This window comes from Electrona antarctica (genome assembly GCF_951216825.1).
Source record: "Electrona antarctica genome assembly, chromosome: 15".
Classification (NCBI taxonomy): domain Eukaryota; kingdom Metazoa; phylum Chordata; class Actinopteri; order Myctophiformes; family Myctophidae; genus Electrona; species Electrona antarctica.
The window spans coordinates 9,604,689-9,631,102 of record NC_136796.1 but is presented as its reverse complement, the minus strand read 5'-3'; the positions used below and the strand labels follow the sequence as shown (position 1 = coordinate 9,631,102).

Here is a 26,414-nt window from a genome sequence, read left to right as displayed (position 1 = left end):
TCATGAGGGGATACTGTAGGGTCCTGGTTGTGGTCATGAGGGGATACTGTATGGGTCCCCAGATATCGTTGAACCAAAATGACTTATGGATCTGCAGGTCTCTGAATCTGTGGACATTTTTTAAATTGGCAAAAAAAAGAAATCAAAATACATTTTAGCATTGCTATTACTTAAGTTTCTGCATTTATCTCAACCAAGTAAGTAAATCAGGAATAATCTCTCTCTCTCTCTCTCTCTCTCTCTCTCTCTCTCTCTCTCTCTCTCTCTCTCTTGTCTCTGTCTCTCTCTCTCTCTCTCTCTCTCTCTCTCAGGTACCACCATCCCTCCTCTCCTGAACAGCACCTCCAACAACCTGTATCTCAGCTTCAGTTCTGACATCAGTGTCTCAGCAGCAGGCTTCCATCTGGAGTACACAGGTAGCGCCATCTCACCGCTACATCACTGACTGTGATCTCCACAGGGTGGCAGTTGTGCTTGTGTCCTCTGAGTGCGTGATGTGACGTGTGGGTGTCTGTCTGTGTCTGTTGGCGTGCGTGCGTTTGTGCGTTTGTGCGTTTGTGCGTGTGCGTTTGTGTGTGTGTGTGCGCGCGTGTGTGTGTGTGTGTGCGCGTGTGTGTGTGTGTGTGTGTGTGTGTGTGTGTGTGTGTGTGTGTGTGTGTGTGTGTGTGTGTGTGTGTGTGTGTGTGTGTGTGTGTGTGTGTGTGTGTGTGTGTGTGTGTGTGTGTGTGTGTGTGTGTGTGCACGCGCGTGTGCGTGTACCACTACGTGCGTGTGTTCATGCATGTGGCTTGGTGTCAACAGTGTAAGTCATGGATAACAATAATAAGATGCACTGTAATGTATTTGCTTTTCTGTGTGTGTGTGTGTGTGTGTGTGTGTGTGTGTGTGTGTGTGTGTGTGTGTGTGTGTGTGTGCGTGTGCGTGTGCGTGTGCGTGTGACACGTTGCTAATAGCTATTGGTTTGGAGTCGTGTCCAGAGCCTCAGACTCCAAACTGTGGAGTCCGACATGGAGACAGATTCATGGTTGGAGACGTTGTACAATTTGCCTGTGAACAAGGATACTCTCTTCAGGTAAAACAAATAATTCGAGCAAATGTGCGATTCAGGTTTTTTGGTTGATATAATTTTTCACAATTGTATCATAATCTTTAAAGTGACAATACCTTACAAAAAAAAGTCAGGCCCCTTGGTTAGCCATTCACAGGGTATATCGATTCAGTTTCCCTTGCTTTTTATTGCACATCGATAGGCATAAATACAACAAAACTGTTTATATGTCTCGGATGTACAGTGCAGTATGCGATTATTTCATAGAATGGAATGTAAATACAGGTGTGAACTTGTATTTGACATTGGCGTTTGTTCAGGCTCTGCTGCATACAGTATCACTCCATGTTCCACCTAAAGCAATTAGAAGAAAACCGTTTAAGCGGAGCAGCATATACTATCACAAAGCCCACAGAGACACAAACAAAACCCACAGGGACAAAAGCAAAGCCCACAGGGACACAAACAAAACCCACAGGGACAAAAGCAAAGCCCACAGGGACCAAAACAAAACCCACAGAGACAAAAAACAAAGCTCACAGTGACAAAAAAACAACCCAAACACCACTGGGGAATTCAGGTGCTGGCATCGTGTTGGTAGGAGCAGAGATACATTTCCAACGGCAGCCAGCGGTGCGTGACAGCAAAACCCGATTCACACTTCAATGCACGTCAGTGTCACGCGTCGAAAATAGCGCCCGCGCGATGCAGTTTTCAGCGGCGAAGCATGAATTAGGCTTAAGAAGGAACGGAACGAGAAGCTAAAATAGACCGCCACGGTGATCAGCTGCTGGTGACATCTCTTCCCAATTACGTAACACTCTCCTGTCTGAGCCAGCTCGCGGGATACGCATCATGAACGGCGTAGGATAGTTATTCTCAGTCTTATACACACATTCACAGAGCGCTCATTCCTTTCTGCCAGATGTACTGTACTTTGTTGAATTCGTGTTGTGTCTAAGATCTGAATAGAGTGTCTCGGGGCCCCTAGGGCCCAAGTTAAACCAGATCTGAATAGAGTGTCTCGGGGCCCCTAGGGCCCAAGTTAAACTGAATAGAGTGTCTCGGGGCCCCTAGGGCCCAAGTTAAACCATAAGATCTGAATAGAGTGTCTCGGGGCCCCCAGGGGCCCAAGTTAAACCATAAACAGATCTGAATAGAGTGTCTCGGGGCCCCTAGGGCCCCAGTTAGACCATAAACAGATCTGAATAGAGTGTCTCGGGGCCCCTAGGGCCCCAGTTAAACCATAAACAGATCTGAATAGAGTGTCTCGGGGCCCCTAGGGCCCAAGTTAAAGATCTGAATAGAGTGTCTCGGGGCCCCTAGGGCCCAAGTTAAACCATGTTGTGTCTAAGATCTGAATAGAGTGTCTCGGGGCCCCTAGGGCCCAAGTTAAACCATAAACAGATCTGAATAGAGTGTCTCGGGGCCCCTAGGGCCCAACTTAAACCATAAACAGATCTGAATAGAGTGTCTCGGGGCCCCTAGGGCCCAAGTTAAACCATAAACAGATCTGAATAGAGTGTCTCGGGGCCCCTAGGGCCCAAGTTAAACCATAAACAGATCTGAATAGAGTGTCTCGGGGCCCCTAGGGCCCAAGTTAAACCATAAACAGATCTGAATAGAGTGTCTCGGGGCCCCTAGGGCCCAAGTTAAACCATAAACAGATCTGAATAGAGTGTCTCGGGGCCCCTAGGGCCCAAGTTAAACCATAAACAGATCTGAATAGAGTGTCTCGGGGCCCCTAGGGGCCAAGTTAAACCATAAACAGATCTGAATAGAGTGTCTCGGGGCCCCTAGGGCCCAAGTTAAACCATAAACAGATCTGAATAGAGTGTCTCGGGGCCCCTAGGGGCCAAGTTAAACCATAAACAGCTCTGAATAGAGTGTCTCGGGGCGCCTAGGGCCCAAGTTAAACCATAAACAGATCTGAATAGAGTGTCTCGGGGCCCCTAGGGCCCAAGTTAAACCATAAACAGCTCTGAATAGAGTGTCTCGGGGCCCCTAGGGCCCAAGTTAAACCAGAAACAGCTCTGATATTTTTTGCCATTTGTTACATAATGGAGGGTTCTGTAATTGGTTGCATTCTGCTTACAGGGTAATGCCCACATTACCTGCATGCCTGGACCTGTACGAAGATGGAACTATCCTGTACCACTATGTCTGGGTAGGTACACATACTGTACACACACGCACGCACGCACGCACGCACACACGCACGCACGCACGCACGCACGCACGCACACACGCACGCACGCACACACGCACACACGCATGTGTACACACACACGCATGTGTACATACACACGCACAGGCCCACCCGTTTTTGTTACCTGGTGCCTAAGAGGGTACTACAGGTTTACACACACACACACACACACACACACACACACACACACATGTGCGAGGGTTAGGCCTCACTCACACTGTTGCAACATGCATACAACATTTGTCTTGTGTCTTGTCCGTGTTTAATGACCGCCCCAATGCATTTCCAATGGAAGTCACATGGTTTGACAAAACATTTTTGTCTGATGGCTGTGTTGTGCCCCCCTCCCAAACCATGTGACTTCCATTGGAAATGCATTGGGGCGGCCATTAAACACAATGACAAGACACAAGACAAATGTTGTATGCATGTTGCAACAGTGCGAGTGAGGCCTTATGTGCATTTGTATTTACCGTCTGTCTGTATCTTTATCTCTGTATGTATACAAACAAAGTAGACCAATCACAGCTCAGCTCAATACATGCCACAATGCCAATCTCCATAAGCAACATTAGAAAAGTAAGGTTCAAGGTTGGACTTTATTGTTACATCTTGTGTACAGTTACATAGTGTAAGAGTAAAACCTATTTTTGTTTGGCTTCCTTACAGACAATGCAGCAGCATAGCATAGTATTCAAACAACAAAAAACACAGCAAGCACAGCAAACAAAGTGATAGAATTAAGAGTGCTAGAAAAATAGTAACACCTGTACATGTGCATGTTTTCCCTGTAGTAGCAAAGTTAGGTAAACCTTTTTGTGAACAGCTTCACAAAAACGTTTCGACAAAGTGTCGACAGCCAGATAGCCAGATTGTTTTCTTTGTCTTTTTACTTTAGGCCACTTTTAAGCAAAACAAACGATCACTGCGCAGTAAAAAAAAAGGAGTTGAGGAAGCCTCCTCTCTGGAAATAACCGTTGTCTAGCGAAGCGTTTTAGCATATTTACCTCCTGTGTTTGTCTCTGTTGTAATGCACTGGGAAGATCTGCATAATGTGACACTGTTGAGATGATGCCGTGATAGATGGGACCATTAAAGTAACATCCAAAGTGTGCAGAAGCATTAGGATAAACTCCAGGCTGCAGTGCACGGCACGCAGGTCAAACTGGAGCAATCATCTCCATTATACATACGTTGATCGTAGAGCATATTTGCCAAATCTTAAAAGTTCACAAATTAAGTAAGTCAGGTTTAAATTTAAAGACTTCAGACATGTTGTGGTAATTAAAATTTCTTTTACTAATTGTTGTGTTCACTTTGTCTCCCCCCCCCCCCCTCTCTCTCTCTCCCACACACACACACACACACACACACACACACACACAACACACACACACACACACACACACACACACACACACACACACACACACACACAGCCCAGTGTGGTGGGTCGATGACAGATGTGAGTGGGGTGATCATGAGTCCCGGTTACCCCGGTAACTATCCCAGTGGACTAGACTGCACATGGACAGTCTTCTTACCTATTGGATTTGGTAAGAACCAAATAAAAGAGTCTGTCTGCCTGCCTGCCTGCCTGCCTGCCTGCCTGCCTGCCTGCCTGCCTGCCTGCCTGCCTGCCCTCCTGCCTGCCTGCCCTCCTGCCTGCCTGCCTGCCTGCCTGCCTGCCTGCCTGCCTGCCTGCCTGCCTGCCTGCCTGCCTGTCTGTCTGTCTGTCTTATCGTATACATCACCTTATCTCAACTTGCCGTACATGGTTTCGTTGCGAAAGGAATCCACCTGCAGTTCCTGAACTTCTCCACGGAGGCGATCCACGACTACCTGGAGATCCGCAGTGGCACGATGGAGACGGGCGCAGTGATCGACCGCTTCAGCGGGCCGCTCCTCCCCAAGGCTCTGTTCAGCACCACACACCAGACCAGCTTCTTCTTCCACAGTGACTACTCCCAGAACAAGCCTGGCTTTCATATCACATATCAAGGTGACTGACCGACCACTATAAGCCAATAATTTGTGTGGCCAAATACAGATAATTCTGTGGGTCCTTGAAATAGTTTGCAACCGATATAGAAACATAGGTTTTTCAGAAATCTGTCATGATTTAGAAGACATTTTGTAGAATCTGTTCTCAGGTCTTTTGAGCGGGAACCCCTTTTGGTGTTTTAAGCATTATGTTATACTTTAGCTATTGAAAAATAGCAGATCTACAAGCTCATAGCGCGGCACTAAGTGCCGCGCTACGAGCTTGTAGATCTGCTACTATTTTTGAAAAATTGTGAAAATGTGTTGCAAATCTTTGAATCTATATTCTTTCAGAGCGAACGTTTTTAACACAAATCTTTGCTTCTGGGGGGTCCTTCAAACAACATATTTTGAGATGGGGGTCGGCAGCCAATTACATATATTTTTTATATACCACTGACATAGAAACATAGGTTTTTCAGAAAACTGTCATGGTTTAGAAGACATTTTGTAGAATAGAATCTGTTCTCAGGGGTCTTAAGGGTTTTAAAGCTACCCCACCAACAACATGTCATTTTAATTGGTCCATTGCCTCCCCACACATAGAGGTCCATTGCCTCGCCACACATAGATTTACGCTGAGGAAGGCCCTTGGGCCGATACGTCCACACTGTTGTTGTTGTTTACTGTTGGGGGGGAACAAAATAAAACAAGAATCCCTCCAGGATTCAACGTGAGTTCTGCTGGTATTCATTTCTACACTCCCCATGCAGCCTACCAGCTCCAGAGCTGTCCGGATCCTCGGCCGTTCCGCAACGGCATCGTGATCGGCTCAGACTTCAGCGTGGGGATGACGGTGTCGTTTGAATGTCTGCCGGGATACTCGCCGATCGGGGAGACGTCGCTGACGTGCCTGCACGGCATCAGTCGGACCTGGAACCACCCACTGCCGCGATGTGAAGGTTCATACATTGTCTTCTTTCTTTTCAAAATCTTTTTATTCAGGTTTTTGACAGTAGCCCAGGGGCAAGTATTAAACAGACATATAAAATATAAAAATAAAACTCAATCCCCTATCCCACCCTCCCCCCACCCACAATCCCAAGGATAGTCGGAAAAACAGTCTGGAGGAAATAAAATAAATATATATATATATACACATACACAAAATACATGCATACATAATTACAAAAAATAAAAATATAATAAAATAAAATGCAGAGCAGATTTTGTTTCTGTTGTGGTTTGGCGTTGGCCGAGGCATAGGCACGGCACACTATGCAGTTTGTGTGTTGTGGTAGAATGTCATAAACGGGCCCCAGGTCGGCTTTTTCTCAGAGCCGGCAATTGAAAACCTTAACATCTCCAAACACATTCCCCCAAAATGGGATACATTGTCTTCTTACTCTCCATTTTCAGAATCGGAAACAGAATCAACTTTATTCTCACGTCACAGTTTTACAAGTACAAAAAGTGGGTGAAATTGGTTTTTGTGCATAGTTTCTGATGCATTACGCATCGAGCCTTTACTCTGAGGACTGCTATATTTGTACTTAATCTATAGCTTGATGTTTATGTTGCCCTTTTGCCTTCTTAACACTTCCAAAACGTGCGTGCGTGCGTGCGTGCGTGCGTGCGTGTGTGCGTGCGTGCGTGCGTGCGTGCGTGCGTGCGTGCGCGTCCTCAGTGGTCCTCAGGGGCTGTCACATTGCGATCAGGGAGCTTACTAATTGGGGATACCTGGAGAGCAAGCCAGGCAACGGGAAGAACGAAAGGGGAGAATGCTTCCGCTGACTTGAAAATGAGAGAAATGGTTCCATTGTATCATCATGTGTAATAACTAACCCTCGGTACATTCTTTTGGCCCTGCGTCGCTCGTTGCACTGGGGCCCAAGGAACACACGATTAAAGGGCATATGTTTTAGCCACTGCCATGATGGCACACAGTCTGTGTTCCATTACTCTGTGTGGCACAGAGTAATCATTCTCAATCGAGGCAGATATGTGGTTTTTTTTGTTCTTGCTTACTGTAAATCGCTCTGGATTAAGAGCGTCTGCTAAATGCCTAAATTGTAAATTGTACACGAGAGGTGACATCGCAGTGTTTCAGCAGAGAACAGAGAAAAGAAAGATTCAAATAAGGCAGCGATGGAATTACAAATATCCCCCACTATCCTATGTTATTATCATCACCATTGTTATTAGAAGGCTACTGTATAATAGTGGTAGTAGTAGTAGTAGTAGTAGTAGCAGTGGTAGTAATTTGCAGCTGCTAATTACAACACAGAGACATCTATTCTTTTGGTCAGGGGAACTGTCCAACTGTAGAGAGCCTTTATAATGAGACGACCCATTATCTAGGCTGATACAATTTCAGACTAGAAGGCTTTCTTACCTTTATTTGTAGTTGTTACGTCCCCACCAAAGAGGTCCAGGTGTAATTTTGTACAAAAGCGCATTTTTGGCTATTTCCCCTACCATAAGCCCTCAATCAATTGAATTGAATTGAATTCAATTGCATTGAATTGAATTGAATGGGGCATTGGGGTGTTGTGCTAATTCGCTTATTTCCATCGCTCAAAAATCAATTTCTTTGTATATATCCTCTCTTCATAATGTAACACCAGGGCTCCACCGGGCGCGTGAGCGTCGCGTCTCAGTCACCGTCAGGGAATGTTCCCTTTTTAATCAATGAAGGGTGGCTCCACTGCCCGCGTTGCGTGACATTAACGCGTGCATTACAATTGAACCGAAATAAGCGAATTAGCACAAAAACCCAACCCCCATTGAGGTCTTATGGTAGGGGAAATGGCCAATAATGCACTTTTGCACAAAATAACACCTGGACCTCTTTGGTGGGGACGTAACAACTACAAATAAAGGTAAGAAAGCCTTCTAGTCTGAAATTCTCCTTTAATATATAGCATTTTATTAAGGCAGATAATCACTTATATTCTCTAATGAAGGCATCTACCTTTCCTGGCTGTCTAAATGAATAGCCAAACATTAGATTAATGTAACTTATTTAATGATGGTTTATTAAGGTTCATGCTGTTCATCCATCTTACAGCTCTTAACGGCATTAAATAGCTTCTCGGTATATATTGAAATCATTTTATTAGGAATAACCCCTTGAGATAAAGGATCTCGTTTTCGAGGGGGTGCTAAATGTCGCTCCGAAACGTCAACTCTCCTTGCCGCCCAGCGTAATAATCCAAAACATCAGCAGGAATCTAATATTTAATAGCAGTTTTAATGAAGGGTCATCTTGTTCGTTGTTCTGTTTTACAGCTCTGTGCGGCGGTAACATCACGTCGTTAAACGGGACCATCTACTCTCCCGGTCACCCTGAGGAGTACCCAAACTTCCAGGACTGTGTGTGGAGCGTGAGAGTTCCCCCCGGACATGGGATCTACATCAACTTCACTGTGCTGAACACCGAACAACAATACGACTATATTACTGTCTGGTAAGGGGCCATATTAGTAGTAGTAGTAACACTGATAGTCAGAGTTTGATTTGCTGGGGGTCATTTTTTTCCATGCCTCTGCTTTTGATATACGTTTGATGTTGGATAATGGGGCTTAAAGGTGGTTGCACACTGGACGCGTTTTTTGGAAAACCGACGGAGAAACGCCGCTAGAAATCCGAAAAACGCGCTCAGTGTGTGGGGACCAAATTCCCCCGTCTGTTTAATTATATTAATTTATTTAAAAAATAAAACCATACTAACAGCAGTAGCGGAAATAAAAGAGGAGATGAAGTTCTACCAGTCATGTTCGTTTTCAGTTCACATTATCGTTCTCATTCTCTCATATATACAGTACTGGCCATCTGGCATAATATATGGGGACAAATCCCGGCGGGGCGGTGGACCATCAAAAAGATCCATAAATATTTTACCGGCCGTCCAGCCCTGCCCGTCTCTTTACCACTCCTCTCTCAGTGTACCTGGCATTCACTGTGTGCATGAGATCATTGCGTGTGTGTGTGTGTGTGTGTGTGTGTGTGTGTCCCAAATCTTAGCCAGAGGTGCACATGTCTTCTTATTCTAAGCGACATTGGGCTTGTTTTTCTATTAAGTCACTTGCAAATATCGGCAGTTGCGGCGGGTTGTGGTTTTTGGGGCTTGTTTCTATAGTGTAGTTGCTTATTTGGGCTTGCTTCCTAATGTTGTTTAAACCAGTGGTTCCCCCATTTTTTCATGTCAAGTATCCCCAGATTAATGTAGTATTTTGTCCATATACAAAACCACCCTCCCAACTGAAAATAAGTTGTGCCAGGGACCCACATCATGAGATGTGTGTTGTTAAAATGTTTGAAAAATATTCTAAATATTAACCTTTTTGTCAATATATTTCTTTCAAAAATAGCAGATCTAAAACCTCACAATGTGTTGTGAGACCTGCTATTTTCAAAGCCCAAAAGAAGCCTATAGTTGCTGCTTTTGGGCCATTCATAACCAAGTCAAGCTGGGTTCACACTCCAGGAGTTTGGGGCAGATTTATCCCTGATTCAGTTAAAACGTTTGCTTACTTATTGTAAGTTATACTATAGTCTACTGCTGTAACAGTGCATTTGTTACCTCCCCCCTGGACTACTGCAATGGAGTCCTGTTTGGGATCCCAAACAAGTATCTGGACAGGCTGCAGTATGTCCAAAACTCAGCTGCCAGAGTTCTCACCCGCACCCTTAAACAACTACACTGGCTTCCTGTCAAGTTCCGCATCACTTATAAACTCCTCCTTCTCACCTACAAATGTCAAAACGCCCTGGCTCCACACTACCTCTCAGGCCTCCTCCATAAACCTCCTGTGAAATGGAACCTGTGGTCCACAGACTTGGACCTCCTCTCTGTCCCCAAGGCAGTCAAGCGAACCTTCGGGGACAGAGCGTTCAGTGTGGCAGCTCCCACCCTGTGGAACTCTCTCCCAATAGAGATTCGCCATGCTCCAACACTGGACTCTTTTAAGGCTGCCTTGAGAAGACACTTATTCTCTCAGGCTTATGGCATATGTTGTTGGTACATTTTGTAAAGCGTCCTTGGGTTAATGAAAGGCGCTATATCAATTCAAGCTATTATTATTATTATTATTATTACATTGTTTTCACCGCCGGGAAATGAGCCCTGGGAAACTATCCGAATGTAATCATTTTGGTCCTATTTGAACAGTCTAGAAGGACATCTTTTCATTATTTTTCCCCCAAGTAAGAATTATGTAAAATTAGTGCTGTTTTATTTTCTATGAAATATAAAGTGGTATTTTATTTACCTTAAAAAATGACACAGAATGTGATCAATATTTACATATTTTCTGCACGCACGCACGCACGCACGCACGCACGCACGCACGCACAGTATAGTCTAGATAGAAGTCAGAACTAGTGAAAATTCAAAATACTACACATACTGGTAATAATAACAATATTTCTGTGCATTAATGTCATTTGATAGCAATCACCATATCTTGGTCCCTTTAGTGCCATCAAGCTGGCCTTAAATGTGTCGCTCTATCCATCCACTCTGCCGTCGGTATAATCCTCGTCTGTCACGATGGTTTGCCACGACAGCTTAACAAATATACACGGCACACCCGGTGCCGTCCCAGCTGCCCACGCCCTGTGCACGACGACGCAACGTGCACCTGACCCAACTGTTCTGTTAGTTCTGGAGAGAGCGCACAGTTTGCAGAGATCACCAGCAGGGAAGCACAAAACAATACACACACACACACACACACACACACACACACACACACACACACACAGCGCACAAGCCTCGCTCCCCACGGAGAGCACAGCTATAAAGCTGTGTTTGTGACAACAGTCCAGTTCCACCCGGGGCTGACAGCACAGCCTCCTCCGCTAATTGGTCTCAAACTGAGAGCCTTAACAACGGGACATAACGACATTTGGGGATAATGCCACATAATTGGCGGTATGGCGGGTGCCGTCCTCCTCCTCACACGCCATTACCTCAGACGTGGAAAGCCCCACTGTCTGTGTATACGTGTTCCCATACAGCACCGAAGGGAGGAAATTAATGGCAGATTGAGTGTTTATAATTTAACAGCGGATGTTGCCTTAGATATGGATGTTGGCCCCGCTGTTAGGGAGAATGGCATCATGTGGGGGGCACCACAAGCCTTAGCCACGTGCGAGCATTAGCGATGTCATCATGCCATACATGCGTGGCCGTCACCAACGGCATAATTGGTCTCCTCCCGGGAAACTTAACAGCAGGAAATGATCATTTCATTAAACTTCACAGGGATACTTTGTAATTAGTGATAATGACCCTGGCTATTGGGTAATACCGAGATCTGACAGCCGGTTAGGGGCCATCATTAAAGGTGAGGAACGTACTTAGGTGAGATTATGCTTGTAATAATTGCCTGGCGAGTGATGTATTTTTCAAGAGGCTTATACAGTACAAGCGTTTGTGTGACCGTGGTGTCGCTGTTGGAACAGTGCAGCCGCTGATATCTCGGACAAAACTAAAGTCGCCCCTCAAACAACATTCCTATTATTATTATTATTATTATTGAAAGGGTCAGTGCCGTTTTTATATTGCAAATAGGTCTCTGCAAAAAGTTAAGAATAGCTTGGAAACAAGAGACCTTGGGCTCTGAGTGGTGGATGTCGCCCAGAGACCAGCAACTGTGGAGTGGCCTTGTCGTCTCCTGGAATGTTTATGTGAGCTTTATTTCCTTGTAATGCTCAACCATTTTGAACCGGATAATGAGCACAGGTCCCAATAAATCCACCCGCACTACGCCAATGAAATCACCCGTCCATTTCCGGACAATGCAGCAGCCTCTTGTTGACAGCGAATCTCTTAGCCCATCGCAAATATCGTTCTCTAGAGAGAACACGTGAATAAATCACGTCGGTTTTCTCCTTGTAATCATTCCGCAATGGGAAGAGCAGGCTGATCCGGTTATGAATCAGTGACCTTGCTCAGACCCCGATCTTCCAATCCAATGTTTCTCCTTGTGCACATACTGTACGTGTGCAATGCATCTTCGCACATGTTTAAAGTGTGTGTGTATGTGTGTGTATGTGTGTGCATGTCCGTGTGTGCGTGCGTGTCCGTGTGTCCGTGCGTGTGTGGGTGCGTATGCATGCATGTGCAGGGATGGTCCAGACCAGTCGTCCCCTCAAATCGGTCATTTCCATGGGAACACGGCGCTGGAGTCGGTCTACTCAACCTCCAACATCATCCTCATCAAATTCCACTCTGACTTCTCCGGAGCTGGCTTCTTCGTGCTCAGTTATCACGGTAAGACAACAACAACGGACAACAATCAGCTGCAGCTGCGGGGAATGATTGTAGGACGGGGACGAGGTGTCACGTCTGTCCGTCTGGTGGAGAAAAAATAATAACACTGCAATCTGTTGGCCGAGCAGTGCGGCCGGAAATCACTCCAGTCCCACACTGACTTCTCTATAGTTGGCTTCTTGTCTGGCCTTGGCAAATACTACATTATTCCTGCAGTAGCTCGAGGGGTGGAACAGCACCATCCTTGTCGATATTTTGTCTGTCTGTCTGTCTGTCTGTCTGTCTGTCTGTCTGTCTGTCTGTCTGTCTGTCTGTCTGTCTGTCTGTCTGTCTGTCTGTCTGTCTGTACGTACATGCATATATTGTCAAGTAAACTGGCCATTATATTTGCCATTGATAATATATGCACTGACAGACGGGACAGTTGAAATGTTTAAAGAGACACAAGAGATGGATTTTGGAGTCGATATGTTTGCGATAACAATGTTTCCATCTGACAGCATCACTGCCAACCCTCACACATTACATTACACACACACACAACACGCGTGCCAGTCATTTCGAAGTTGTTGTTTTTTGACTGAGCAGCGCCATTCCCTTTTCCACAGACGACTCGTTGTTAATTAATTTCTGTTGGCAGGTTTTAACTGTCAGCTGTCACACAACACAACACAACACACACACACACACACACACACACACACACACACACACACACACACACATGCACAGGCACAGGCACAGGACCATCTGATGTTTTCAAGATCGTCCGCCAAGCATTTCCGTGCTATTACGCATTGTACTGTGGAGAGTGACAGGAGTGATGGGGGAGAGAGAGAGAGGATCTTGTGCAACAGCATGACAAAAGTGTGATTGAAACCCGCTGATTGAAATCACACAACCGCATACAGAGCCACTAGGAAACCTTTTTTGTTTCGTTTGGATTTCACAGAAGCCTTCCTTCTGATAGCGGTTTACATTTTGTCTTGTCTGAGTATTCCATTTTATTTGGTTTTACTGTCTTCAACACCACAGTCACAATTGGAGGAAAAAGGTTGTAGATCATTGCTCCGTCAAGTGGCTTCGTTTCTTCTTTCGTTTTCGACATTTACTTTTATTTGTATGTATTTTTCTGCCCAATGTATTTATTTTGCCAATCCCCTATTCTCCACGTGTTCTACTCACTTTGTCACCTCCTTCACAGACAATCATGTGTCGCCTACGATGGCTACGTGTGATGTCATGTCAAGGACGCTTCCTTTCACCTGACAGTGAGGTCCACGCCCACTATCGCTCCCATAAACACAGCCAGTTGTGTTTGTATGTACTGTACGTCCTGACCAGCTGGACGCCACACAGAGAAGTTTAATCCCTACAGTCTCCGCAGCGGTGGGCAGGAACTTTACCCCCGTGGCAGCCGAAGCGCATTGCGGCATTGTTTTGTCTTAGCATAATATAGCTGCAACTAGGATTCAAAAAGTATTTTGAGAGAGCTGCCAACGAGCAGTTTGGGGTTTCGTAAACATCACAGAAATAACTTTAAAGGCGGCATTGATCCAGCGTGTCGACCTGTTCAATTTGTCCCGATTGTGATTATATCAAGCGCTTGGTCAAGTTTTTGGAAGGGCACATTCTGCATCTGTACACTGTACTGTAAGTGGCTCCTGCACAGTGTTTGATTATGTTGTCGTGGAAATTTGCATTGGAGTGAGACTCGGAAAGCCGAATGCGGAGCTCGCCATAAAAAGGGGTCTTGGAGCTTTGCGAGATCAATGACTGCTTGCGCTGATCCTCTTCAAACGCACGCACGCACGCACGCACGCACGCACGCACGCACGCACGCACACACCCCACAGGGCTTTGATATGCATGAAAGCAGCAGATATTATTGGCAGGTCTCATTTTCATAGTCAATTTAATCCTGACTTACAGCCCTCAGCTCTCTCTCTCTTCCATTCTCCCCTGACTCATTCTCTCTGTCTCTGTGTGTATCTCCCTCTCTCTCCCTCTCTCTCTCTCTCTCTCTCTCTCTCTCTCTCTCTCTCTCTCTCTCTCTCTCTCTCTCTCTCTCCCTCTGTCTTCCTCTGTCTCTGTCACTCTCTCTCTCTCTCTGTCTGTCTCTCTGTCTGTCTGTCTGTCTGCCTGTCACCCCCTCTCAGTCTCTGTCTCTCCGTTAGTGAGTGATCTATGGCTGAGCAGTAATATTGATTACAGCCTTCCTTCCGCTCAGGACCTGTGAAGTCGCTTTCTGTTTATCATTCAAGGCAGAGCGCTATCTGCAAAGTCGCTCTCGTTTTGATTCCGGGCTTGGCTGACCCGAACATCTGAACTTAAAAAGCAAAGTTAAGGATCAAGTAAGTGATTAAAAGAAAATAAATGGCAATCCCGGTTACATAACATAACTATTTGGTTTTCTAAAGAATAGTGGCCCCTGGGACTGCCATTACAGACCTGCATAAAGGCTGGTGTATAGATTAGAATGTATGTGGCCCCGGCAAGTCGGATTTAACAAATGCACGGGACTGAAATGTTCGCCGGTTTTCTTTGAAATATGCACAGCCATGCACTTTAAGGTTTAAGGTTGACTGAGGTCAGTGTAAAGCCCTGTGCTGTGTCACGACTCAATATTAACATCCTCCCCCCTCTTCTTGTCCCATCTCTCTCTGTCCTCACCCCTCCTGTCATCTCCCACGCCTCTGCCTCTGCCCTCGCCCCTCTCTCCTCTTCACCTTCCTCTCTCCCCAGCCTACCAGCTAAGAATCTGCCAGCCTCCTCCAGAGGTGGCCAATGCTAACACTCTGATGGGCGAAGGAGAGCTGGAGATAGGTAAGGTGTCTGACCGCTTCACGCACAGAACGACCTTTCAAGTTAAGAAGCCATCGATCTATTTGCCGAGGCAGTGGCATTACTGTGCTGATGTAACCACATTGATCACAGCGTAGGAAATCACAGATGCGGAAGTTACAGAAGAGCATGAAGTGTTTTTAATATGGAAATAAAATGACTGTCAGTATAAAACAGTGTTTTTTTTTTACCTGCACCAAATGCTGTGTGCTTGTATGCCTCACCCCACCTCTCCAGGTGACATCATCAGGTACCGGTGCCTTCCTGGCTTCTCATTGGTTGGTAGTGAGATTCTGACATGTCGCCTTGGAGATAGATTACAGATGGATGGGCCACCCCCAGTATGCCAAGGTGGGTATAATATATATTGACATCCAAAATAAAGTTTTCACATTTTTTTATTCCGACCGTATTGTAGGTCGCAATTACTATGAAAACCTGCATCTCCTGTCTGTCAGGTAGTTAGTTATTTCTTCACCCCATGCCTCCATATATGGTCACACCTCATGACATCACGCCTCCATATATGGTCATACCTTGTGACACGTCACGCCACCATATAGCCATCTCCATATATGAAGATCACGACACTGACCTCATCTAACCCTGGATAGCCATACATTACCATACTGGATCATCACCTAGATCTGCATATACTGTATGGAGCCGGCCAGCATCTGACCTCAAACCTCAAACCCTTAGATCTCTGTATATGGAGCTGACCTCTGACATACCATATGTTAATCCTTCCCCGCCCGTCCTTCCTGTTCTGGCATTCCATATGTTGATCTGACCTCATCAAACCCAGTACACTCAGGACACGCTCCATATATGGCCAGTACAGAATTCATTCCATAATGTTGATCTGACCACCTCATGCCAAAGCGCCAGCGCTCGCCCAGCAGTCTGCCGTCACCCAGGCGGATGCGTGCATGCAACCTCGCCCTCGGGGTGTTTTACTGGTATCTTTGTTGCTATTATCAGTCCTACTAGTATTATTATCAGTATTATAACATTGTTTTTTTGAGTGGTGTAAACCACTCCTACAACTGGCTTTGTTAGTCTGTCTGTCTGTTCGCAAAAAATGAGCATGGTTGCTATGGTCACCCAGTTCACACGGGTGTGATTTCATTACGTCAGACATTACGTCAGACCACAGCTGATCAGGCTATATAATACCTTACACCACTCAGTTCACACGGGTGTGATTTTTGTAATAGGCCTAGTAGTAAAGTAATTGAAGCACACAATCTCTCTATGCCCTTTTCCCTCACACAGTTCAATGCCCCGCCCACGATGTGCGATATGATTCGTCAGGGGTAATCCTGAGCCCTGGTTGGCCGGACAGCTATCCTAATCTCCAGATGTGCTCCTGGAGCGTGACAGTGGAGAAAGGCTACAATGTCACCATCACCTTGGAAACTTTCCACACAGAGAGAGAGTTTGATGTGTTGGAGATATTTGATGGTAACATACAACCTGTCTGTCTGTCTGTCTGTCTGTCTGTCTGTCTGTCTGTCTGTCTGTCTGTCTGTCTGTCTGTCTGTCTGTCTGTCTGTCTGTCTGACAGACACACACGCACGCACATACACACACACACACACACATGCACAGATACAGTATTGATCATTTTATATTTAACAATTGATATACAGTATTAACAATATACTATACCGTATACAAATATTGAACTTCTTGTATACTATCTTTCTGTCTCTGTCTCTGTCTCTGTCTCTGTCTCTGTCTCTGTCTCTGTCTCTCTCTCTCTCTCTCTCTCTCTCTCTCTCTCAGGTCCCACAGCCAACAGCCCCACCCTGTCAACACTGAGCGGCGACCTCCCCACGCCCTTTAACCTTACGACCTCCGGTCACCAGTTCCTGGTTCGCTGGTCTTCGGACCACGGCACCAATAAGAGAGGCTTCAAATTGCGCTATGTGGGTGAGTACCAAAGTATGTATCCCAACTTTATTATACTACTTTATACCGTTAAAATGCATGGAGAGAGATTGAGAGAGAGAGACAGACAGATAGAGAGAGAAATAGAGATATAATTGAAAGGGAAAACATTGGCGCTGCCTCACCAAACCTCTAAGTTATTCTGAAGTTAGTAACATACTGTAATGATTTTATTTTTTTCTCCATCAAGATGGCAAAAGTTGTTTGGGTTCCACCGTTCCACACAGAGCCAAGTCATGTTGAGAAAGTAGGACGGTGACAAAAATCAGGCCACAAGAACCATCAATCAGTCAGTTTTTGACTGAAAAACTGACAGCAGAAGAACAAGCTGCATAGAGAAACTGTGTATTATCAGTGATGTCAGCTCATGTCGTGTGTGTTCAGCCCACCACTGCTTTCTGTGTCTCTGCATTCCTATCGTCTTTCCTCTGTCTGTCTCTGAAAAAGTCCTCACGATCATAACTATGTATGTGTGTGCACGGCAAAATCCCCAGCAACAATTTAACTCGGGTTGGTCATTATCATCTCTTGGGTTAAATTAGCTGCAGATTTTGCTGCTGTGGGTCCATTTGTTGAAGGCTTCCTGTGTGCACAGGTTGTTTTCGTCACATACAAACAGTTTTGTTGATTCGCATGTGAACATCTCTTCTTCCACTGCATCTGGGGAAGGAGGGGGGGGGTTGAGTGCTTTGTCAATGAAACATCGATTTGTTTATTAGGTCACCCATTCACTTTCCTTGACATATTTCTGTGTTTTGAAACTGGCGACCCGCTGGAGACGTCTGAAGATTACCCTAACCTTTCTGTTTCTGTGATGAGAAGGTTGCTATACTGTAGTTTGGACTCCAGATGCGAGAGTTGGGTTGCAGTGGCTTTGTGCTCTTGAGCACGGGAATGTAATGCTTTTTGGCATTTAAAGCAATGCGCATTGTCCCATATGCCCCTGACTCTTTAGTGCCGGATCAAATATCTCAGATGAGACTAACCAGAATGAGAAATGATCATTGATTTGGTTGGCTTTCATACAACAAACACATTCACATAGTGAAGGGGAAAGAGGTGATAGGCTGCAGGACCTGCCAAAACACATTAGAGTTTAATCCTCGTTGAAAGTGAAAGTGGGGATCAATATTTTGTACCCAGGAAACTTTCCATCTGTCCTTGTTTTGCCAATGTTTTAATCCCCTTGTAATCTAATTTCAGGGAGATCTCAAATTTTAGGTATACCTGCATGAATAATGCATGTCCAGATGCTGGGAAGCATAATTTGTCACATTACATATTTTTAAAACAGATGTGCTTGAAACAGCTACCGTAAGTCTGTTCTGATTGTGCTTGTCTGAACTTGTATTTCCTCATTGCAAGTCATTTTATTGACAGTAAGCTTGCTAGCATGACTTTGTCATCTGCTACCAGCTTTGCTAGCATAACTTTGTCATCAATATGTTACAAAGTGGCACTTTGGTACTACCTGTGGGCTCTTAAACTCCCCGTTTGGAATGCACATTTTGACAGTATTTAGGAGACAATGACGAGGCTCACTAACCAGCTGTGTTAATAAACGTGATGTACTTGTCACAGTCACAGTGAGTCAACATTAGCAATATAATATCGCCTAAATACTGGATCTCTTCTCCACTAGACCAGGGGTTCTCAACGTTTTTGGCCGGGGACCCCCGGAAATGCTTTGGCAATGTCTCGGGACCCCCGCCCCGCACCCTCCCGACCCCCAATATAAATTGACTGCTACAATAACCTTAAACCATTTTGGGCGGGAACCCCTTTTGGTGTTTTAAGCATTGTTATAATTTAGCTATTGAAAAATAGCAGATCTACAAGCTCATAGCGCGCGCGCTACGAGCTTGTAGGTCTGCTATTTTTGAAAAAAAGTGAAAATAAAATTTAAAAATATTTTTTTTTTTTTTTTTTTTTTAATAATTTGGGGACCCCCTAAAATAATTTGGCGACCCCCCGAGGGGTCGCGACCCACGGGTTGAGAACCCCTGCACTAGACCCTCCTTAACATTTTAACGGTTTAATGTTTTTTATTTGTTGACTAAATTGTCAATTGTCTTAGTTTTAGTCATCAACATTCAACATGGTGCGCAAACGGGGTACGTTTCAACATCCGCATCCAACGTGCGGTCGTATCTCACCAGTGCCACCCAGGCAAACGTCAACGTCGTCGCTGTCAGTGTGTCCAAATCTTTTACATTTCAGGAAATGGAATGAAGAACCTGTGTTCCGATGGATCCAATGTACTTTATTAAGTCACAAGTCAGAATACTTCATACGTTATTATTTAAATAGTTATATAACCCACAGACGGATTTAACCACTGTGACTTTAAAAGTGTTAAAACACTAGAGGTAATCGCCTATATCTACAAGTTCATAACATGTCACGTACAGTTGGAGGCCATCGATATTGTCCTTTTCTTTTTGCTGAGGTTTGCGTGATCTGCGCAAAAGGACAGTTAACCCATTTTGGGCGGGAACCCCTTTTGGTGTTTTAAACATTGTTATAATTTAGCTATTGAAAAATAGCAGATCTACAAGCTCATAGCGCGCCACCGAGTGGCGCGCTACGAGCTTGTAGGTCTGCTATTTTTGAAAAATCGTGAAAATATTTATTTCAGAAAACTGGAGGATTTAGAGGGATTTTTTAAAATGTTGTGGTCAGGCCTAAATGGGTCAAATGATAAGGGACAATATTGGTGGCACCCAACTGTACGTCATTATTTAAATATTTATATAACCCACAGACGGATTTAACCACTGTGACTTTAGAAGTGTTAAAACAATAATAATCGCCTATATCTACAAGTTCATAACATGTCACGTAGTGACATGTTATGAGCTTGGTAGATTTCAGTTACTTATGTGCGGCGCTTCTTGTACAATGACGTAGGGCAATAATACATTAAAAAAAGCTTTAAATATGGAGATAAAAGATATTTGCCGAAAGCTACAATGTGATATTGGGGGAGTAGGGGCACGGTGGCACAGTCGGTAGTGCTGTCGCCTCACAGCTAGAAGGTCCTGGCTTCGATTTCCGCTGGGGACGCTGTGGGCGATGGGGGGCGTGTTCTCTCCTCCGCGTCATCAGTGCCCATACCCTATAGTGGGGTTGGCAAAAGGGCCTATCTGTGTGGAGTTTGCATGTTCTCCCCATATCTCCTATAGGGTATAGGTACTCTCACAAAAAACATGCAGTAATCCTCGTCTCTAAAACTGCCTCCCTCTGGCCAGCCTGAGGGAGGGGAAAGGAACTGGTTGGAATAACGTGTTCCTTCCACGCGCTACGTTCAACCAAGGAAACTCCCCCTATCAGGTGAAAAGAAGCGGCTTGGACTCCTCATGCATTGAAGGAAACATGAGGTCAGTCCGTTGCTCTCCCCAGGTTGGCAGAGGGAGCGTAAGCCAGGATTACATTAGTCAATTGACACTGGGTGACAAAAATGGGTGACAAAAATCGTGGGCTAAAAAAAAGTGATATTGGGATTGAGAATGTGTTTTTGTAGCGCTCCTAAGCCGCCATGCCGTTCTTTGAGGGTTTTTATGTGTTTTGTTGTTGTGTCGCCAGCCCTGTACTGCTCCACGCCAGACTCTCCGCTTCACGGCTCCATCTCCTCGCAGACCGGCGGCCATGTTAACAGCGTGGTGCGCTGGGCGTGCGACCGCGGCTACCGTCTCCTAGGCAACGCCACGGGAACCTGCCGCCGCACGCCTCTCGGAAACCACGCCTGGGACTCTGCTGTACCCGCATGCCAGGGTGTGTGTGTGTGTGTGTGTGTGTGTGTGTGTGTGTGTGTGTGTGTGTGTGTGTGTGTGTGTGTGTGTGTGTGTGTGTGTGTGTGTGTGTGTGTGTGTGTGTGTGTGTGTGTGTGTGTGTGTGTGCGTGTGTGTGCGCGTGTAGCAATTTACCTTTCAACACACGCACATGCATGCGCGCGCGCGCATGCATGCATGTGTGTGTGTTGAAAGGTAAATTGCTACAGTAAGCATAGAGAGAATATATTCTCTGTAAATGTCGGGGTGCAACAGTTAATCAAACTATTCACTGTAATTGGTTATTATAGAATATAATCGATTAGTAATCAGTCCCTATTTTGTTGTCTTTCAACAAAACATTAATTGATTAGAGAGAACTCTAACGAGCATAGAACGATAAAAACAGAAAGTTGTATTTCGTTCATCCTGTAGGTTGCAATATAGGCCTATAGTGGCATTTTGACTACATCAAAAAAAAATCCTACCTCACCTTTTCAGTGCGTTTTTGTGTCATTGTCATAATATGAAATTAATATCTGGGCCAGATTGCCAGGTCACTATAAAATTGTGCTGGTGTTAGGTCTAACGAAATGAAATGAAATGCATCGATCGAACAATGCAAGTCCCAGAAAGGCTAAATAACAAGACTTCTGTTACACAATCCAAATAATACATTTATTTCACAACAGTGCTGCAGCCTAAATTTGTGTCCTCACACAATGTAGAGAATAAACTTTAAACTTTAAACCACAGAAACATTTGTTTTCATTGTGATACTGATTAGTAGCAACTTATAAAGTATCCTACTTTAGTTCCATTGTTCCAAGCCAGAGTACACTCGATTACATTATGCCGTGTTAAATGGTTTGATTGATTGATTGATTGATTGATTTATTAACAGTTTGCAGAATTACAGTACATTTCAAGTACAACTCAATACAAAAACTGTTAACAGTGAGTGGACGACACCATAAAACATTACACAATAGGGCCCACCATTTTCAATTCATCAAAACATTTAGAGACGTACGAATAGACACAACTATATAGTCAAAAAGAAATCATCAGACTGGGCTGGGCTGCGAACACTTTCGAGATTTTCAAGTGGGCCCTGATCTAGAAATAAGATTGAAAGTTATTTTTATAACCACAATTACCAAGCAAGGCTGAACTGAAGTGATGTGTCTTGTCTATCCATCCTGCGCCCCATTCAGTACCGGGGACAGTGCTGCTATGCAAATAGCCTAAATGTGTGACATGCCAAAAAGTAAGTAAGTGATCCTTCCGGTCTTCAAATTCCAAATTACTACTTCAGAGAAGGTGTTGCATTGCTGTCGTCTCTGTAACACTTGTATCTTGACCAATATTTCTGTTGTTTTTGCAATTTTTCTATAGGGTACATAACACTTAAACCGTGTGCATGTATAGGGGGGTCTGTAGAATAGAACTCAGGGGGCGAAGCCCCCTCTTGTCCCCTTGTGGCGGTGAGCCTGCAATGCGGGGAAACAAAAATAAATGCTTCAGAAATGGCGTTAACCTTCTGTTACTCGTCTCTGTTGCAAAGTGGCCCTTTTATCGGACATACAGTAATCCATCATGTCACAGGACTATAGTTCAATGAAATGATGAAATATTCATGTCTCACCTCCTCTTGTCTTACTTCTCACAGCGGAACATAAATTCCATTCTGAAGCTCTTAGGTGGTACGAAGCTAGCTAGCAATGTCACCAGCAGGAAATATGGACGACTTCTTGTGTGACATGTCGCCTTAAAGCCAGTATATTTAAAGTCCCTATAGAGCAAAATGTTTCGAAAGATGGATATCTTTTCTTTGCGAACAGCCTAATAGGCGACCAAAACCCCATAATACCGCCATACAAGCTTCGTATAGAATTCACATTTCCACAGGGACTGTCATCTATATTATTCAGTGTGCCACTGTGGAGTTCTCCTGTCAAAGCTTGTTGTCACTGAATGTTACACCTGCTCTATTGCACATTCCTTTTCCAGCAGAACAGTAGATATGTTGCTTTTCAGACACAGGCCCTGCAGACAGGGAAAGGGGCTTTATGAGATAGGGTTTCTTTTTAATATCCGGTGCACAATGAATCCTAGTCAACCAACAGCAGGGTAAGCCTAAGCGAGCGAGTAATTATAGAGTGCTATAACAAAAACAGCATGTGCTACAAAGAAACTAGGCTAGCAGGTAAACATCAAACCTAATATCTACTTCATGTAAAAGCATCTGTGATCGAAGCACAGCGGAAGCATGCTAAAATGTCTCAGAGTGTGTGTGTGTGTGTGTGTGTGTGTGTGTGTGTGTGTGTGTGTGTGTGTGTGTGTGTGTGTGTGTGTGTGTGTGTGTGTGTGTGTGTGTGTGTGTGTGTGTGTGTGTGTGTGTGTGTGTGTGTGTGTGTGTGTGTGTGTGTGTGTGTGTGCGTGCGTGCGTGCGTGCGTGCGTGCGTGCGTGCCACTCTGCGTGTCCAATTAAAACTACGACTCCCGTGGAAATGTTTCTTGCTGAATGGCCAGAGTATGGGAGTGTATGGATGCATAGCCGAGGCAAAACAGATTATCAAGGACACTAACCATCCAGCCCACAATCTGTTCACGCTCAGGCTCTTGATACCATCGTATCTAAGGGACAGTTCCCACAGTCTGCTGAACAGACCATGAGTCCCTCCGCCCGTACACAGCACGTCTGACTGTAATCTCTTATTTCTTCTTGCACTATTCCCACACGTACATTTACCTGCCCACCCCTATGTTGACTGCATACACACAAACCTCATTAATGTTTTATGTATATATATATATGATAATGCAAATTATTATTATTATAGTAGTAGTAGTAGTAGTAGTAGTACTGTATTAGTATTAGTATTTCACCAACTCCTCTACACTTGGTGTAAACATGTGATGTGGCAATAAAGTTGAGGGGGAATTTGATGTTCTGGACGCAGTTAATTGGTCTCTGCGTCTGTGTCAGTCTCAATACTAACCAAAGTGTATCCTTATTGTCTTCCAGCTGTGTCCTGTGGGGCACCCAAAGCGCCGACAAATGGCGGCGTCTTAACGGCGGACTACTCCGTCGGAACACGGGTGGCTTATTTCTGTAACGACGGCTACAGGCTCTCTAGTAAAGAGCTGACTTCAGCCATATGTCAGCCGGACGGGACCTGGAGTAACCACAATAAGATACCTAGATGTTCTGGTTAGTAACGCGTACAGCATGCTGTGCATTATATAGATGCACTCATTTGACCACATGTTATAATCAAAGTTGCATAATGTCAGCTCAGGTTGTGTGACAGTATAGCCACAACACCCTTAGACACAGTGGTGGAACAAGTACTCTAAATGTTTTACTTAAGTACGAGTATCAATACTGGAATATAGAAATACTCTAACAGTAATAATCCGGAATTCTAAAAGTACCAAAAGTATTGGTATCAAAATGTACTTAATATAAATACCAAAAGTAGAAAGTACTCAATATGCAGAATGTCCCATTTAAACTTTTCAAGTGTATAACAATCTTTTGAAAATTGCAGATTTTTTGTTGCAGAAAATTGCAGATCTACAAGCACACAATGCGTCGCATCGCAAAGCATTGTGAGATTGTAGATCAGCTATTTTCAAATGGCCGAAATCTATATAGGGTGGAGTAGTGGAGTGGTTAGTGTATGTTTTGTTATAGTAATCAAAATCTACAAAGTAAATAGTAACTTTTCAAATAAATGTAGTGGAGTAAAAGTATTGGGAATTGGAAATAGTCAAGTAAAGTATAAATAACTCAAAATTGTAAACAAAGTAAATGTTACTTTAGACCACTGCTTAGACATTATGCAGTGGTCTAAACGTGAACTTCCAAAGATCCACTGATCCAGTTGCACATTACATTAGTTCTAAGTTATTTCACCTCCCCCTCTCTTGTCTCTCCCCCTCTCTTGCCTCTCCCCCTCTCTTGTCTCTCCCCCTCTCTTGTCTCTCTCCCTCTCTTGTCTCTCCCCCTCTCTTGTCCCTCCCCCTCTCTCGTCTCTCCCCCTCTCTTGTCCCTCCCCCTCTCTTGTCCCTCCCCCTCTCTTGTCCCTCCCCCTCTCTTGTCCCTCCCCCTCTCTTGTCTCTCTCCCTCTCTTGTCCCTCCCCCTCTCTCGTCTCTCCCCCTCTCTTGTCCCTCCCCCTCTCTCGTCTCTCCCCCTCTCTTGTCCCTCCCCCTCTCTCGTCTCTCCCCCTCTCTTGTCCCTCCCCCTCTCTCGTCTCTCTCCCTCTCTTGTCCCTCCCCCTCTCTTGTCCCTCCCCCTCTCTTGTCCCTCCCCCTCTCTTGTCCCTCCCCCTCTCTTGTCTCTCTCCCTCTCTTGTCTCTCTCCCTCTCTTGTCCCTCCCCCTCTCTTGTCCCTCCCCCTCTCTTGTCTCTCTCCCTCTCTTGTCTCTCTCCCTCTCTTGTCCCTCCCCCTCTCTTGTCCCTCCCCCTCTCTTGTCCCTCCCCCTCTCTTGTCCCTCCCCCTCTCTTGTCTCTCTCCCTCTCTTGTCCCTCCCCCTCTCTTGTCCCTCCCCCTCTCTCGTCTCTCCCTCTCTTGTCCCTCCCCCTCTCTTGTCCCTCCCCCTCTCTTGTCTCTCCCCCTCTCTTGTCTCTCTCCCTCTCTTGTCTCTCTCCCTCTCTTGTCTCTCTCCCTCTCTCGTCTCTCTCCCTCTCTTGTCCCTCCCCCTCTCTTGTCCCTCCCCCTCTCTTGTCCCTCCCCCTCTCTTGTCTCTCTCCCTCTCTTGTCTCTCTCCCTCTCTTGTCTCTCTCCCTCTCTTGTCCCTCCCCCTCTCTTGTCCCTCCCCCTCTCTTGTCCCTCCCCCTCTCTTGTCTCTCTCCCTCTCTTGTCTCTCTCCCTCTCTTGTCCCTCCCCCTCTCTTGTCCCTCCCCCTCTCTTGTCCCTCCCCCTCTCTTGTCCCTCCCCCTCTCTTGTCTCTCTCCCTCTCTTGTCTCTCTCCCTCTCTTGTCTCTCTCCCTCTCTTGTCCCTCCCCCTCTCTTGTCCCTCCCCCTCTCTTGTCCCTCCCCCTCTCTTGTCCCTCCCCCTCTCTTGTCTCTCTCCCTCTCTTGTCTCTCTCCCTCTCTTGTCTCTCTCCCTCTCTTGTCCCTCCCCCTCTCTTGTCTCTCTCCCTCTCTTGTCTCTCTCCCTCTCTTGTCTCTCTCCCTCTCTTGTCTCTCTCCCTCTCTCGTCTCTCTCCCTCTCTTGTCTCTCCCCCTCTCTTGTCCCTCCCCCTCTCTTGTCCCTCCCCCTCTCTTGTCTCTCTCCCTCTCTTGTCTCTCTCCCTCTCTTGTCCCTCCC

At 45.4% G+C, this 26,414-nt stretch overlaps 2 protein-coding genes across 2 annotated transcripts in view; one reads left to right on the top strand and one right to left on the bottom strand.

The window, feature by feature from the left end:
- LOC306939033 (uncharacterized protein) overlaps positions 1-26,414 on the bottom strand; it is a 584,972-nt gene that overhangs the window by 23,129 nt on the left and 535,429 nt on the right. The window lies entirely within an intron of this gene.
- LOC306938742 (CUB and sushi domain-containing protein 3-like) overlaps positions 1-26,414 on the top strand; it is a 575,885-nt gene that overhangs the window by 498,696 nt on the left and 50,775 nt on the right. The window contains exons 38-51 of the mRNA XM_079523009.1: positions 312-416; positions 954-1,072; positions 3,146-3,215; positions 4,697-4,813; positions 5,050-5,259; positions 6,014-6,202; positions 8,532-8,709; positions 12,377-12,522; positions 15,268-15,348; positions 15,604-15,717; positions 16,645-16,833; positions 17,158-17,316; positions 20,908-21,096; positions 24,124-24,309. Of these exons, the coding sequence (XP_079379135.1) occupies positions 312-416; positions 954-1,072; positions 3,146-3,215; positions 4,697-4,813; positions 5,050-5,259; positions 6,014-6,202; positions 8,532-8,709; positions 12,377-12,522; positions 15,268-15,348; positions 15,604-15,717; positions 16,645-16,833; positions 17,158-17,316; positions 20,908-21,096; positions 24,124-24,309 (2,052 nt within the window). The remainder of the gene's footprint in view (positions 1-311; positions 417-953; positions 1,073-3,145; positions 3,216-4,696; positions 4,814-5,049; positions 5,260-6,013; positions 6,203-8,531; positions 8,710-12,376; positions 12,523-15,267; positions 15,349-15,603; positions 15,718-16,644; positions 16,834-17,157; positions 17,317-20,907; positions 21,097-24,123; positions 24,310-26,414) is intronic.